This window comes from Pteronotus mesoamericanus, unplaced genomic scaffold (genome assembly GCF_021234165.1).
Source record: "Pteronotus mesoamericanus isolate MK-2021 breed Mesoamerican mustached bat unplaced genomic scaffold, CSHL_Meso_final scaffold_54, whole genome shotgun sequence".
In the NCBI taxonomy this organism is placed as follows: domain Eukaryota; kingdom Metazoa; phylum Chordata; class Mammalia; order Chiroptera; family Mormoopidae; genus Pteronotus; species Pteronotus mesoamericanus.
This window is the reverse complement of record NW_026555321.1, coordinates 48,117,294-48,130,564: the sequence shown is the minus strand read 5'-3', so window position 1 is coordinate 48,130,564 and position 13,271 is coordinate 48,117,294. Positions and strand designations below refer to the sequence as shown.

Sequence of the window (13,271 nt, the reverse complement as noted above, 5' to 3'; positions counted from 1 at the left end):
GAAACACACCCCAAATTGCAAGATTAAGAACAAATCTCGTCCCTACTGAGACACTGTGGAAAGGAAGGCGCTCCTGCACTGAGCCACTTGTAAGAAACCAAAGGAAGAGAGATTAGACGGAGGAAGAGAGAAGAAGAAGACTGTTGCAAAACGATGGGAAGAGAGAAAAATAAAGAGTACAGGAAAGAGAGAAATATGGGAAATTAGAGGGGTGCAGTGGGAGGAGTAGAGACCAAGGAGGGGGTGGGGTTGAGGGAGGCCGACTCAGAGAAGCCTGGACACCGACCGAGGAGGAGAAAGGAGAGATTCGGCAGGGAGGAAGAGAGCAGCAGAGAGGAGAGGAGACGGGAGACAGAGACTTAGAGAGGGAGAGAGAGAGTGCGAGCGCCAGGAAAGAGAGACCACGCTCTGCTCTCCCTCTCCAGGACAGGGAGTCTCAAAAAAGCTCTTCAAGAGGTGGCGAGGAACGCGACCCGCTGCCCCGGCGCTCCCTGCGCCTCTAGCCTCCGCCTCTTGAAGCTGGAGGCCACCCGGGAGTCCCGCACCAACCGGACAAGCAGGGGGACTCAGTGTGGAAGGAGGCGGTCCGCACTCACTTCGCTTTCTCCTCCCCTCTTCTCCTAGAGGCGGGCACCCGGGGTATTTGAGCGGCGGAGGACCCGCGCCCCCCCCCCACGCCTCCGCCCCCCATTCAAGAAGCAGCTCCGCTATCCCCGCCAGCACAGGGCGCCCGCCGCGCCTTGGAGCGCACGATCCGCGCTTTCTCCTACACGTTCCCTGGACATTATGCGGCCGAGCAGCCGAGCCCCAGTCCTTCTACTGCTACTCCTCCGGCTCCTCCTGCGGCCCGAGCGGCTCAGCTCTCGGCAGGCGGCGGCGTTGCTCAGCCGAGCGCAGACCGGACCCTCCCGGCGAGACCTCAGCGACTCCTAAAGTCAAAACTTGGCGGCGAGCGCCCGTCTCCGCGCGCCCTACGCGGCCGCTGCCTCGCGTCGCCGCGGCAGCCAAGGAGGGCAGGAGGGAAGCGGGGGGAGCAGCGGGGGAGGGGTGAGGAGCACCATGCAGTTTGTATCCTGGGCCACACTGCTAACGCTCCTGGTGCAGGACCTGGCCGAGATGGCTAGCCCAGACGCCGCGGCGGCCGTGCGCAAGGACAGGCTGCACCCGAGGCAAGGTAACGAGGCTCCGGACCCCGGGACCCCTCCGCCCTTGTCGCCACCTCCCAGCCTCCGCTCCGGGTAGCGGGCACCCCGCAGCGGAAGCCTCCTTCCTTTTCCTAGAAAGAATTCTTTTCCGCTTTGCAGCCGGTCATTCCCAGCCAATTTCTAGAGATTGACACTGTTAAAGGAATTTACCCCGCACGCCCTTTGCTTTTAGTCTGATTTTTCCCCTTCCCAACCCCCGTACCCCAAACTATCTTAACTAAGTTACTGGAGGCAACAGCTAGCGGCATGTTTTATTTTATTCAGGGTATTTGTCAGAACCTGAAATTACCTTGGATATTTTGACTTGTTCATTTTTCTGACTTCTGCCAAATATTTATCCACTGAGGGTGAAGGGGTTGATTCAAATGGGGAAGGGGGCGCTGGAAAATAGGACAAAGCCCTCACCTTTATTTAAAAACTTGCAGAAAACTGAATTATTGGTTTATGTGTCTCTCTTTGCTTCTCTCTGCAGTGAAATTATTAGAGACGCTGAGCGAATATGAAATCGCGTCTCCCATCCGAGTGAATGCTCTCGGAGAACCCTTTCCCACGAACGTGCACTTCAAAAGAAGGCGACGGAGCATTAACTCTGCCTCTGACCCCTGGCCTGCCTTCGCCTCCTCCTCTTCCTCCTCTACCTCCTCCCAGGCGCATTACCGCCTCTCAGCCTTCGGCCAGCAGTTTCTATTTAATCTCACCGCCCATGCCGGATTTATCGCTCCACTGTTCACTGTCACCCTCCTCGGGGAGCCCGAGGAGAACCAGACAAAGTTTTATTCCGAGGAGGAAGCAGAACTCAAACACTGTTTCTACAAAGGCCATGTCAATACCAAGTCCGAGCACACGGCGGTCATCAGCCTCTGCTCAGGAATGGTGAGTGGGCGCGCGCCCCTCCCCTCCCCTCACCCGCTTTTGAAGACTTAATTGCTTTCTAGCCTAAGACTCTCACTACGGCGAGTCTCCGCTCTGGCGTTAAGTAGGAGCTGGAAGCTGGTTTGCGTCCTGCGCTTTCGGTGGCTATCCCAAAGCTTGCGCTTACACTCGAGAGGAGCGCTTGAGGGGGTTCTGGATTTTGGGGCGCTTTCTAGGGTCCTAACCTGGCTCAGCTGCGCTTTTCCTAACGCCGGTGGCGGCTTGGAATTGGTTTACAAACTTGGAGAGTTTGAAGCGAACTCGGCCGCCCAGGAGCAGCTGAGTCCTGGGAGGACACGACTCCTTATTGGTGCGTCTTGAATTGGGGGTGTGGGCTGAGGATCCCCACGCTTGGGTCTGGGGAGTTCCTTCTGTGTGTCGTGCAGGGCGGCGCGTAATTTAGAGTCCTCGCGTACTCGCCTGGCCTCCGTTCACGCGCCGGGAACCCTGAGGCTGAACAGAATTGACAGGGAACAGGTCCAGTCTCGGGAAGGGAAGGGTGGGCCCAGAGCGCCGGGGGCGGGGAAGAGGGCGGAGCCTGCCCCGGACGCTTTGAATTCGGGTGGAAACTGGTAGTGGGGTGTGGCGCAGTCTGATTCTGCACCCTGCTGGTGGGGTGACACCGAGAAGTAGAAAGAGTGGGAGAGAACCTGGAGAGGGTGACGCGACGATCTTCTGGGGCTTTTATCACCCATTGGGGTTTCCTGAGAATCGCAAGAGGGAGCCTGCGGAGCGCGTTTTCCTAGAGAGGGAGGGCGAGAGGGCGGGGCGGCCACCTCCCAAAGCAACAAATGCAGACGTAGCAGGGGATCCAAGCAGGTACCCCGACCCCCTGCTTACCACCGTTCCCAGCTTGCCTTCCAAGAGGTCCTACATGCCATCCGTCCTCCCTCGTCCTCCCTCCCCTCGCCCCGTGACATCTGAGGACCCGCAGTAAGATTCCGGCCCCAAAGCTAGTAGTCCTTGACTTTCTCTAGCGACGTGCGTTGCTGCGACGCGGGTGTGACGCAGAAACTTTCCCGGTCAGGCTCTCCCAGCGCTCGGCGCCCGGGTGATGCGTTAGTCTTTCCCTAAGCACCCACACTCCCCACTACCACCTTTTAAAGTGGGAGCATGTATACTTACCCAGGGTGCTCCGCTGCTCCCTCCGCGCGCTGCTGTTCCTGGGGCCAGAGATCCATCTCCGTCGCTCAACGGAGGGGTCGGGTGGGGAGCTAGGAAAGCCTGAAGACTGGGAGCTGGGAGGTTTAGCCTCCTGGGATGCGGGCACGGGAATGAGCCCATTTAATCCCCAGCAGAGAGCCTGGAGCCGTGGCGCGTTCTTGAGACTGTTTTGGGGTGGATGGATGCGGCAGTTTGGAGGAAGCTGTAGGGTGCTGCGGCGAGTCATCGCTGCCTCGAGACCTAGGTAGGACCGGAATCCAGGAGTCCTCCTGTTCTTCGAAAGTTTACGGCCAGCCAGCCGGGTTGGGCATAAGTTAGGAGCCGGAACCAAGGGCATCAGAACGACTGCAGATTCCAAGACGGTAACCCCCAAATTCAAAAACTAACAATTGGAGCTGAGTCTGTGCGACAAGTTTGTAAACAGCCTTTACTCCTCCCCCCGCCCCGCCTCCACACCCCGCTGAGTGGCCCTAGCAGTTGAATGAATATTTTGCTGCGCAGGACCTAATTTCTATTGGCCATTTTAGGCAGTAATTCGCACGTGGAACTGCGAGTGGTAACTCTTAGGACATCAGAAAAGATGCCTATAACCCTCCTTATGTCGCATTCAATTTGTAATCTGCCTCTTTGGTGGGGGGGCGGGGCGGGGAGGCGTTTAACATACATCTTAAAATATATGCGCACTTCAGTGATTAAACCAGACCCAAACCCTCGCCCCTTTGTCTTCCTTCTGGAATTTATCTTTCCCCCCAAGTGTTCCACTTACCATTTTTGTATCAGTAAAATCATGAAGCTCCTAGTGTCCCTCCCAGGAAATATGCCAGAAAATCTTTCATTCTTCAGAGTGATCCATGCTATACTATACACCGCTCTCCCTCTTCCCACGCACACCTCACTAGTAAAGTATGTTTCCCTGAATTCCATCACGGATGTGTCTCGTACCTTTTCCGAGCTACCCTATCCCAGTTCTAGCCCTCTTTACTTCTCTCCTGCTCACTCATTAAGACTCATATCTAAGAAGTATTTCCATCTGGTTTTCCTCCAGTCTTTTCTTTCTTATCTCTGCCACTAACAGATTAATGATGACAGGGTGCAAAATCACATCAGTGCCCTGTTCACTGACTGCGTAGCTCCTCACCGCCCAGTGAACAGCTTTCCACTCCATCTGGTACATCAAGCCATTTACAATATACCTCCTCACCCCTCTTCCATCCGCATGTCCAGGGTGGTCTCTCAAGCTTTCCTCCACAAGTCCTGTATTTTCAGGCGATCTGCTTTTTGCTTCTTTTTCTGAACTTCCCGCCGACCTAATACTACCTCATTGCCTTTGGGCCTTTAGATTTCTTTGTTCATCTCACCCAGCTTCACATGCTCAAATCATGCCTTTGTTTTAAAGTGTAACTTACATATCTTCTTTTCCAGCAAACCTTCTCCTGGTCCTATAGACTGCTGTTATGTCTCCTCTCCACCTTAATACACGTGTATCTGTATTTCTCCTATGGTTCTTAATATGCTCTCCTTTGTATTATATAGTTCTTGGTACCATATGTTCTGTCCTTTTCTCCTTGGCAGGAGGGTTAACATCAGTTCTTTTCTCTCATGTATTGGAGCTTTATATATTGTAGGTATATAGTCCCTATGCTTCAATAAATGCTCACTTTGACCAAGAAAGATTACTCTTTGATCAAGCAGCTATTTGTGAATCAACATAGAAAATTAATTTGTCACCCTATAGATACCATTTATTGAACTCTTATTGTGTGCCTTGTCCTGTAAAGAGTACTTTACGTATGTATTATCTCATACAAAATCCCCACAACAACCCAATTCTCAAATTACTCATTTTACAGATTGGGACACTGAGGCTTTGAGAGTTGGAGACTTGTTCAAGATCTCACAGCTCCTCAACAATAGAACTGGGGTTCCCACCCAGTCTTCCTGACCCATGCTCTTAACCATTCAGAGACTGAATCTACATTCCTAAAGAGAATTTCAGGGTTTTTTTTGGTTAACACAACAGACTTAAGTCGGGATACCTGAGTTCTAGATTTAGCGCTGGCACCATTCAGCTGCCTCTGTACCACCAAAAAGGAACTTTGGACAAGTCACTTCCTCCCTCTGGGCCTCAGTTTTCCTTTTTAACAGAGGTGCCAGATCCATACCGGATGAACTCCCAGCTTCTTTCCCAGTATTTATGGCCTGTCTCTACTAGGTTTTACATATGGTAATACATACCCTGCACTGTGTTCAGAGTACACCAGAGCTGTGTATTGAAACAGAGGTAGCTGCCTGGGTGAGATTTAATTTTTAAATCTCTTCTCTGGAAACCAGCTACTCTGTTGCTTAGTCTGACCACACCAGAGCTGTCCCCTCATTGAGCCAGTGGCTTATAAATAATGTGGTGGACTTTGTTAAAAATATAGATTCTAGACCTTACCCTTGAAAGTTTGAAATTTGCAGATAAAAGATAATGCCCCAAATCGGAATTTTTAAAAAACTTCCCAGGCAATTTGACCACTTAGCTGGGTTTGGGAACCAGTGTCTTAATGCTTCACAAATTTTATCATGCATAAAAATACCATGGAGTCCTCATTAAAGTTCCAATTCCTGGGCTCTACTCTGAGATTTTTGATTCAGTAGTTCAGATTTGGGGTGGAGAATGATTATTTGAATTTCTAACAAATTTCTGGATGATGCTAATGACCTTTAAGGATAGTCATTTCCCTTGTATCCAGGGGAAGGTAAAAGGTCCCTGCTTTTCTTTTCTCCTTCTTCTTCCTCTCCTTTTCCCCCCTCCTCCTTCTCTGTCTTCTTTTTCTTCTTCTTTTTTCAGTGCAGGAAAAGGAACAATGGAGGATAAGAGAAGGGCCTGAGTTCTCCCTTTAAACATTGCATGACATGGGGAAGTTTTGTGCTCTTGCAATGTTTGATTTGGGTGGCTCAACCTTGAGACCTCATGCATCATTTGCAAAACTTTCAGGTATGTGGAAAGGGAAGCACCTCTTTCAAGGTGCTTAGAATGACTGGCAAACACAAATTGTATCCTAGTGGACAGAGGCTAATACCACAACAACAAAAGCCACTAATGTGTTCTAAGCCCTTACAAGGTGTCACTTTGCTAAGCGCTTTAAATGCATTATCTCAATCTGCAGGATAACCCTTTATAGTATTTTTTATCCCTAACTGATGAACAAGGGAACTGAAGCTCAGCATCTAGAGAACTTGTCTGAGGTGGATGGATATGTGGCAGAGCTGGGACTGAAACCTAGGGCAGACAATGCCTAAGCCTTTTGCTGAATCCTTCCCTATTGCAAAGGGAAGGGCTGGTGAGAGACTCAAGTGCTAGTCTCACAGGTGGCATCACTTTGAGTGCCTTGTGGTCAACCTATGCTTCCTAAACCTAAATTTGTGATAAGGCTTCCATGGGTCAGGTTTTCCCTTGGAGCTCACACCCGTCTTTAAGTTTCCAGGCTGTTTTCAGTTTGAACAGAGAAACACTCTCTTTCAACAGTTCGTAGAAGGGAATATGTGATTAGAACTTGAGCACCAAGGAAGTATGTCTTAGAGACAGATTTGGGTAGCAGGTGCAATAGCATAAAGTTAAATCAAGGATAAGGTACTGGTGCAGCAGAGAATGAAAATAAGCTACTTCTCCGAATGTGTCAGCAGCATTTTAGGTTTAAGCAGCCCTCACAACAAAGGGATTGGGTAAAATGGCACCATCTCTACTTTGAAATGTTTCATTGTTTATTAAATCAACCTCTCATCTCCTTTGCAGCTGGGCACATTCCGGTCCCACGATGGGGATTATTTTATTGAACCACTACTATCCATTGATGAACAGGAAAATGAAGAGGAACAAAACAAACCCCATGTTATCTATAGGCGCAGCACCCTCCACAGGGAGTCCTTGACAGGAGGGCCTGCATGTGCCACCTCAGGTATTTGCTTGGTTCAGCAGATATCTCACCTCTGTGAGATGGGTTAATTGCCATGCTACAAAGATGTAGCTCTTTCTCCTGCTACAAAGCACATTTACGTTGTCTTTTATTTGATCTTCAAGTGAGGTAGGTATATCTCTATTGTACTGATATGAAAGCTAAAGAGTCTTAGGAACCTGTCCACTTATTAGCTCTTGCCACTAGCTAATAAGTGTCAAGGCCAGGATTCAAACTCAGAAGTGACTCCCAGCCCACTCTGTGCAGAGTTGCCTCTTTTGTTAAAGTTGCTAATTTGTATCGTTAAGCTTTAATAATGTGCTAGACTATTATAGCCATATCTTCAGTTAGCGTTTGCTTATGTTTCTTGTTTTCTATTTATTTATGTTTTTACCATGTAAAGTCACAAAACAGTCTTACAAATGGAACACATAAAACTTCTATGTATTTCTCGGAATTTTTCCTGTCAGCTTCAGTTTACCTCATGTTCTGTGGCTTCAGGAAATACAGGATGGGAAGTCTGGGTTGCACAGTCAGGTTTCTCTCAGGTGCTCTATGCCTACCGCTAGATTTCCTTCCATCCTAGAGAGAGTGGTTGAGGCTTTATGCTGACAATGTTTGGGCATCCTGGAAAGCTCATGCTCACCCATGTTACTCAGTCTGCAGTCTTGAAAACACCCATCACTGTCCTTCAAGCTGAGTTACTATCTCTGTAGTGATAGCTTATTATTAGAAATCATCCCTCAATTTGGTCCTTGCTTTTAGAATGTTTTTTACTACTTTTTTAAAATTCTTAGATTTACTGTTTCTACAACTTTATCTTTATCCCTATTTTTTATTTTTAAAGCTTGCTTTTCTGGGTGAAATAACTTCCCAAGGTCTTTCTGGCATCTCCAAATAAGACCAGAATTCAAGGCCAACAGGTAGTTTCCTAAAATGCTTCCCAAACAGCTACTTATTTCATCTCATCTCTGTATCAGGTTCTTCCACTATGACAGTGTAATGTCCTAGTCCTTCCTGGATTTATTATTTCGAAAGCGAATCCTTTAACGAAAGAACATTTGTTGTCTATAACGTTGTCTATAAGTAGCCAAGTCATAGGGAGTAGCATCGTAGGGCATAGCACCTTGGCACTTTTGGCTTTATCCCACCCAGTGCCCTGTCCTTACGACTAGGGCTAGGTGGACTATAACTGAAATATTCTGTCTGTTAGACTGTCTAAAGAGCCAAGGGGTGGGGGAGGAAGGATGAGTGAGAAGTGTACTTAGAAGCAATAGTCACAGCAGCTTGCATGGTGCCAAGACTGCCAGCTGCTAGCAAGTTCAACGGGAAGACATTTATCACATTTTTTACACCATGCTGGTAAGAATGTCAACATTTGCTTCGTGACTTCCCAAATCTGAATTAGCAAGTACATATTTTATGCATGTGTATAAATATATACATACACACATACACATATGTAGCATGTGATAGGAAATATATGATTCCTCCTTTGTTCACTGATGTATGTTCAAAAGATACTCAAATAATATTTTCATTGATCAATTTGTTGAACAGTGACACTTCATGACATTCTTCTGCCCTTAAGTAGCAGAAAACCAACATTTTAAAAAAACTACCATTTATTATGGTCCTGTTCTCTACTGTTGTTGGGCAAAGCACCCTACCTGCACTACTTTACTTAATCCTTACCATGGCCTGTAGGGTGGGGTAGCATTCTTACCTCTATCAGACCTGGTAAAGGAGCTGAGGCTTTCAGATATGAAGCAGCTTATGATCTCTCAGCTAGACCATAATGAAAACCCATGTTTGCCTGTCTTATTCCATGATTTATTTTCTCTGTGTGGGGGGTGGGGGGCACGGTAGAGAGAGAGAGAGAGAAGAGAGAATAACATCATTCAAAATACCCTCAAGGTTTATTTTTTTTAATTAATTACCCAAGTCAATGGACATTTGATCAATTTTCTGGGTTGGAGGACAAGTCGTTGTCGAATCTTGTTAAAAACACAAAGAAGAGAGAACCTAGAAAGGTGAGGATTGAGAACAGCAGAAGATACTGTACTTTTTCAAAAAAGCTTATTTGGGCTCTGGCCATCATTAGTATTGGGGCATTAAGTTCCACGTTTCAAATCACCACTGCCAACTTTTATTTTTCCTTCTGATTTTGGCTTGTTAGTGACTAATGTGAAGGGCCCTTCATCTCAGTGGCTTTGATTGGCTCTTGCAAAGGTTGCTGCTGGACTCTGCTACTCTGGTTTCTCCCCTCCAGCTGTTCATCCCGTCTCTCAGTCCAGATGCAGGGGGCTCACAATAGCTGGAAAGAACTTTGGAACATGGCACAGTTCACCAGCAGCGATTAGAGGAATGAACAAGCAGGTCATGGAAACCTCTAAAACCAGGTAGCCTTTGCACAGGGAGTAAAAATAGGTGGGGGTGGGGGGTGTGTGGAGAAGACTCCCTGGCTAGAGAGGAAAACATCCTGTTTGTAAACATCGATTCATTTATCCCTTTAGCTTCAGGGCTTCCCATCCCCACCCCAAGAGCAGGGACTGGTAACCAAGAGTACATTTTAGAAGTACCCTCTGAGCCTCATACAAATGCAGATTCTTTTTCTTTCATTGTTGTCCTATTACAGTCATCCCAATTTTTCCCCATTGCTCTCCCTTGCCCCATCCGCCCCGCCCCTTCCCCCCCCACACACACAGTCAGTCCCCACCCTGTTGTCCAGGTTCTTTAAACAAACAAACAAACCCCTCTACCAGACTTAGAGAGATGGAGCAAGAATCAGTGGGCTTAGTAAGTGCTCCAAGTGATTCAGAAGTTCAGCTAAACAAGAGTCCCTGCTAAAGTTGGATTTAAGGTACTAGGCATGGACTTGGCTTTCTCTGTTATTGGTTTTTGTGTCTTTTCTTCTTATAGGATGATAGAATATTTGAGCTGGAGGAAACCTTAGCAGTCAACTCTAGGCCACCATGCTAATTCTGTATAAATGAACAAACTGTAGTCCTGGGATGTTAAGTTATTTGCAGGAGTGATAACCTATATATTCAATACCAACCCATCAGAATTTAAGATAGCTCAAGCCTCAGAACAGACCCCCGGGGGTCCCCTGCTGAGCTATGTGTAACCCTTTAGTAGCTGGATCAGGGGAGTCTGCGCAGGGCAGGACAGTGTGGCTCTTACACTGCTACCTACAGATGGAGCATAAGTCTTGCTCATTTCTGAATCTTCACATATGTCTAATTTTTTAAAAAAAGGTTCTGAGATAACATGTTAAAAAGACATGTATAGAAAGAATCTTACGTAGTGAAAAAATTTCATGTGTTTAGAGACATCCACAACTTAATTTACTCATTTCATATGTGCATTTACTCATTCAGCCATAAAGTGTTTATTGAGTAGCTCCTCTGTGCCATGAGGATAAAACCATAAAACCAGGAATCATCTTTATGCCAGTTATTTATGTGACCTCAAGCACATTTAGAGCATAAAGGAAGAACAACAAACACCTTCCAAGGGTATAGTCAGGACTAAGTGAGTATGAAATAATGAAGGCTCCCAGAACATTTCGAGATGGAAAACAATCACTAAATGGCAGGTTTAAAAAAAAAATGATCATGAAAGTAGATATTAAAACACTATTACACGGGAAGGAAAACTCAAAATATCAAAGACCAAAGCTATCCAGGTTCCTGTGATTAAGCTTAGAGTTTCTCCTTAACCTGGTCGCAAAGGGCTTATGGGACTTGGCCACGGTCACCCTGCTGGCCAGTGGCAGGGCTGAGAGCCCTTTCTGTCTGCTTGCTTCCTCTACACATAAGGCAGCATTTGAAGACTTTATTTCTTGAACGTTTCTCTCAGCCCAGTGGCTGCCCTTCCTGTGCTGTTTCTATTTTGCCATCATTGGATATGTGTGCGCACATGTGGGCCACTTGAGTGCATCTGCATTCGTTTGCCATTTTCATCCTGTTTGTAAGTTCCTCAGGGTTCAAGATGGGGTGTGGGGAGTTTTCTCTTTCCTATGGTGTGCTTTGTGACTACAGGGTCCGCTACACAATGGATCCCCACTAGAGCTCATTGAGCCCTCTTCTTTCCTTGCACACCAGGGGGGCCGAGTGACAGGCAGGCCCATGGGATCCATTCAGGAGTTTGTTGCTTTTGTAAGCCACTTTCTGCCCATCCCCATCTCATTGCATTTCCAGATGAAACCCCAAGTTCTATCACAGAGACACTCTCTATTTGACCCTGAATGTTGCACAAGGGAATTTAGTTGTTCTTATCAGTGAGATAGACATACTTCCCAGTAGGTGAGTGAGAGAAAGGCAGGGGAGTGGGCCAACAGAAAAAAGATTGTTTTGTTTGCCCAGGCATAAAAGACAAAGTTTTCTTGTTACTGCAATACCTCACTCACCCTCTCACCTCAGCAAGGGCTGCTTTTTTGTTTGTTTGTTTCTTAAGGCATTTAGGGATTATACACTGATTGACCCATTAATGCCACTTCTAAGGAAGTCATTGGACAGTTGTGTAAAGGAGTTTATGGAAGAATACTCAATACAGTGTTATTTGTTATGGAAAAAATGCTGGAAACAACCTAATGCCCATTACTACCAGGATATAGCAATAATTTATGAGGTGTGCGTTGGGTGGATTCCTATATAGACATTAAAAAGGATGGCATACAAATGTGTTAACAAACAGAGAAATATGTATATTAAGTGAATGGGCAGTGATGATTCAGTTTTAAAAAATTTTAAAATCTCATTTTTAAAAAATAACCAAGTGTGCGTGGGTGCATGTGTGTAAAGACAAATACCTGAACCAGTATGCATGAAAATGATCACAGGATTATTGCTGATTGGCAGGAATGTAGGCAATCTTTACCTTTATATTTTATATTCTGATATTCTTGCCATCATTCTATAATAGTTTCATAATCACCAAATGTAGTTTAAAAAGGAATGGGGGTGGTGACATGTAGTTATTTTGTAACCCCATGGTACTTATCACCAGGGACCACCAGCCAGGCCAAGATCCCATGGTTTGTTTGTTTCTTTGGGGGAGGGGGCCGTGGGGGTAGATGAGATAGTTTTAATACCATGCAGATAAAAATCCTGCTTCTAGCTACTTCTTTGGAACACTGGTAGTGATCAAAGCTGAGGATTCCTCTAGACCCATTTAAATTGCCTATGCATATTGCGCTGACCATGGGGATCACCAAGGTTTAGTCTCTTATTAGGGACTGGGGACTCTGTCCATCACCCCCATTAAAATATACTGTCACTTGGTTGGGGTCCCACAGATATGATCATTAAGGCTGAAACATATAAGATGATAATTAAAGTCATCATTTGTTGGACTCATATTATGTACATATGGGGTCTTTGTGTCACACGCATTCCATACATTATCATATATAATCCATTCATCAACACTACAGAGTGGGTATTATTATCCTTATTTTACAGTTGAGAAAATTACAGCTCAGTGAGGTTGAGCAATTTGTCCAAAGTCACAAGCTAGTAAGAAGAGGGACTCACTTGAGCCCAAATCTGATTCCAGTGTGCTACACTGTGGGCCAGATTACCTAGAAAACACAAGTGGAAGACGCCGCCATCTAAAAAATCCTTTTTAACTTAAGATTTCAGAACACTTTTTTGACTTTAATTTCTAAATGATACAATGGCTAACATTTGTTGAGCATGCATTGTATGGCAGGCACTATCCTACCTGCTTTAATGGATTATGGGTTTTAATCCTTACCTCAGCTTCGATTTTGCAGTTGAGAAAAGGGAGACACAAAGAAGTCCATGAAGGTGACTTATCCAAGGTCACAAAGCTCATAAACACACCCTTTTTTCCTGGTCTCATTAGAGGGTATTTTTGCCTATTACTTTGTTGATTCAATTGTATTCACATATGAATTACTTTTTCTGGTAGGATTTTTTACATGCCTTCCTAGAACTTGATTTGACTTGAGGAGGGCTGCCTGGTGCCCAGAATTCCCACCCAAGACTAGTGACTCACTGCAGCCTTGTGTCTCCGGCATGCC

At 46.2% G+C, this 13,271-nt stretch overlaps 1 protein-coding gene across 1 annotated transcript in view; it reads left to right on the top strand.

Moving 5' to 3' along the window:
• The first annotated feature begins 1,059 nt into the window (after positions 1 to 1,059).
• Positions 1,060 to 13,271, top strand: part of ADAMTS9 (ADAM metallopeptidase with thrombospondin type 1 motif 9) — a 161,909-nt gene continuing 149,697 nt past the window's right edge. The window contains exons 1-3 of the mRNA XM_054595028.1: positions 1,060 to 1,174; positions 1,678 to 2,078; positions 7,060 to 7,222. Coding sequence (XP_054451003.1) covers positions 1,060 to 1,174; positions 1,678 to 2,078; positions 7,060 to 7,222 — 679 coding nt within the window. The remainder of the gene's footprint in view (positions 1,175 to 1,677; positions 2,079 to 7,059; positions 7,223 to 13,271) is intronic.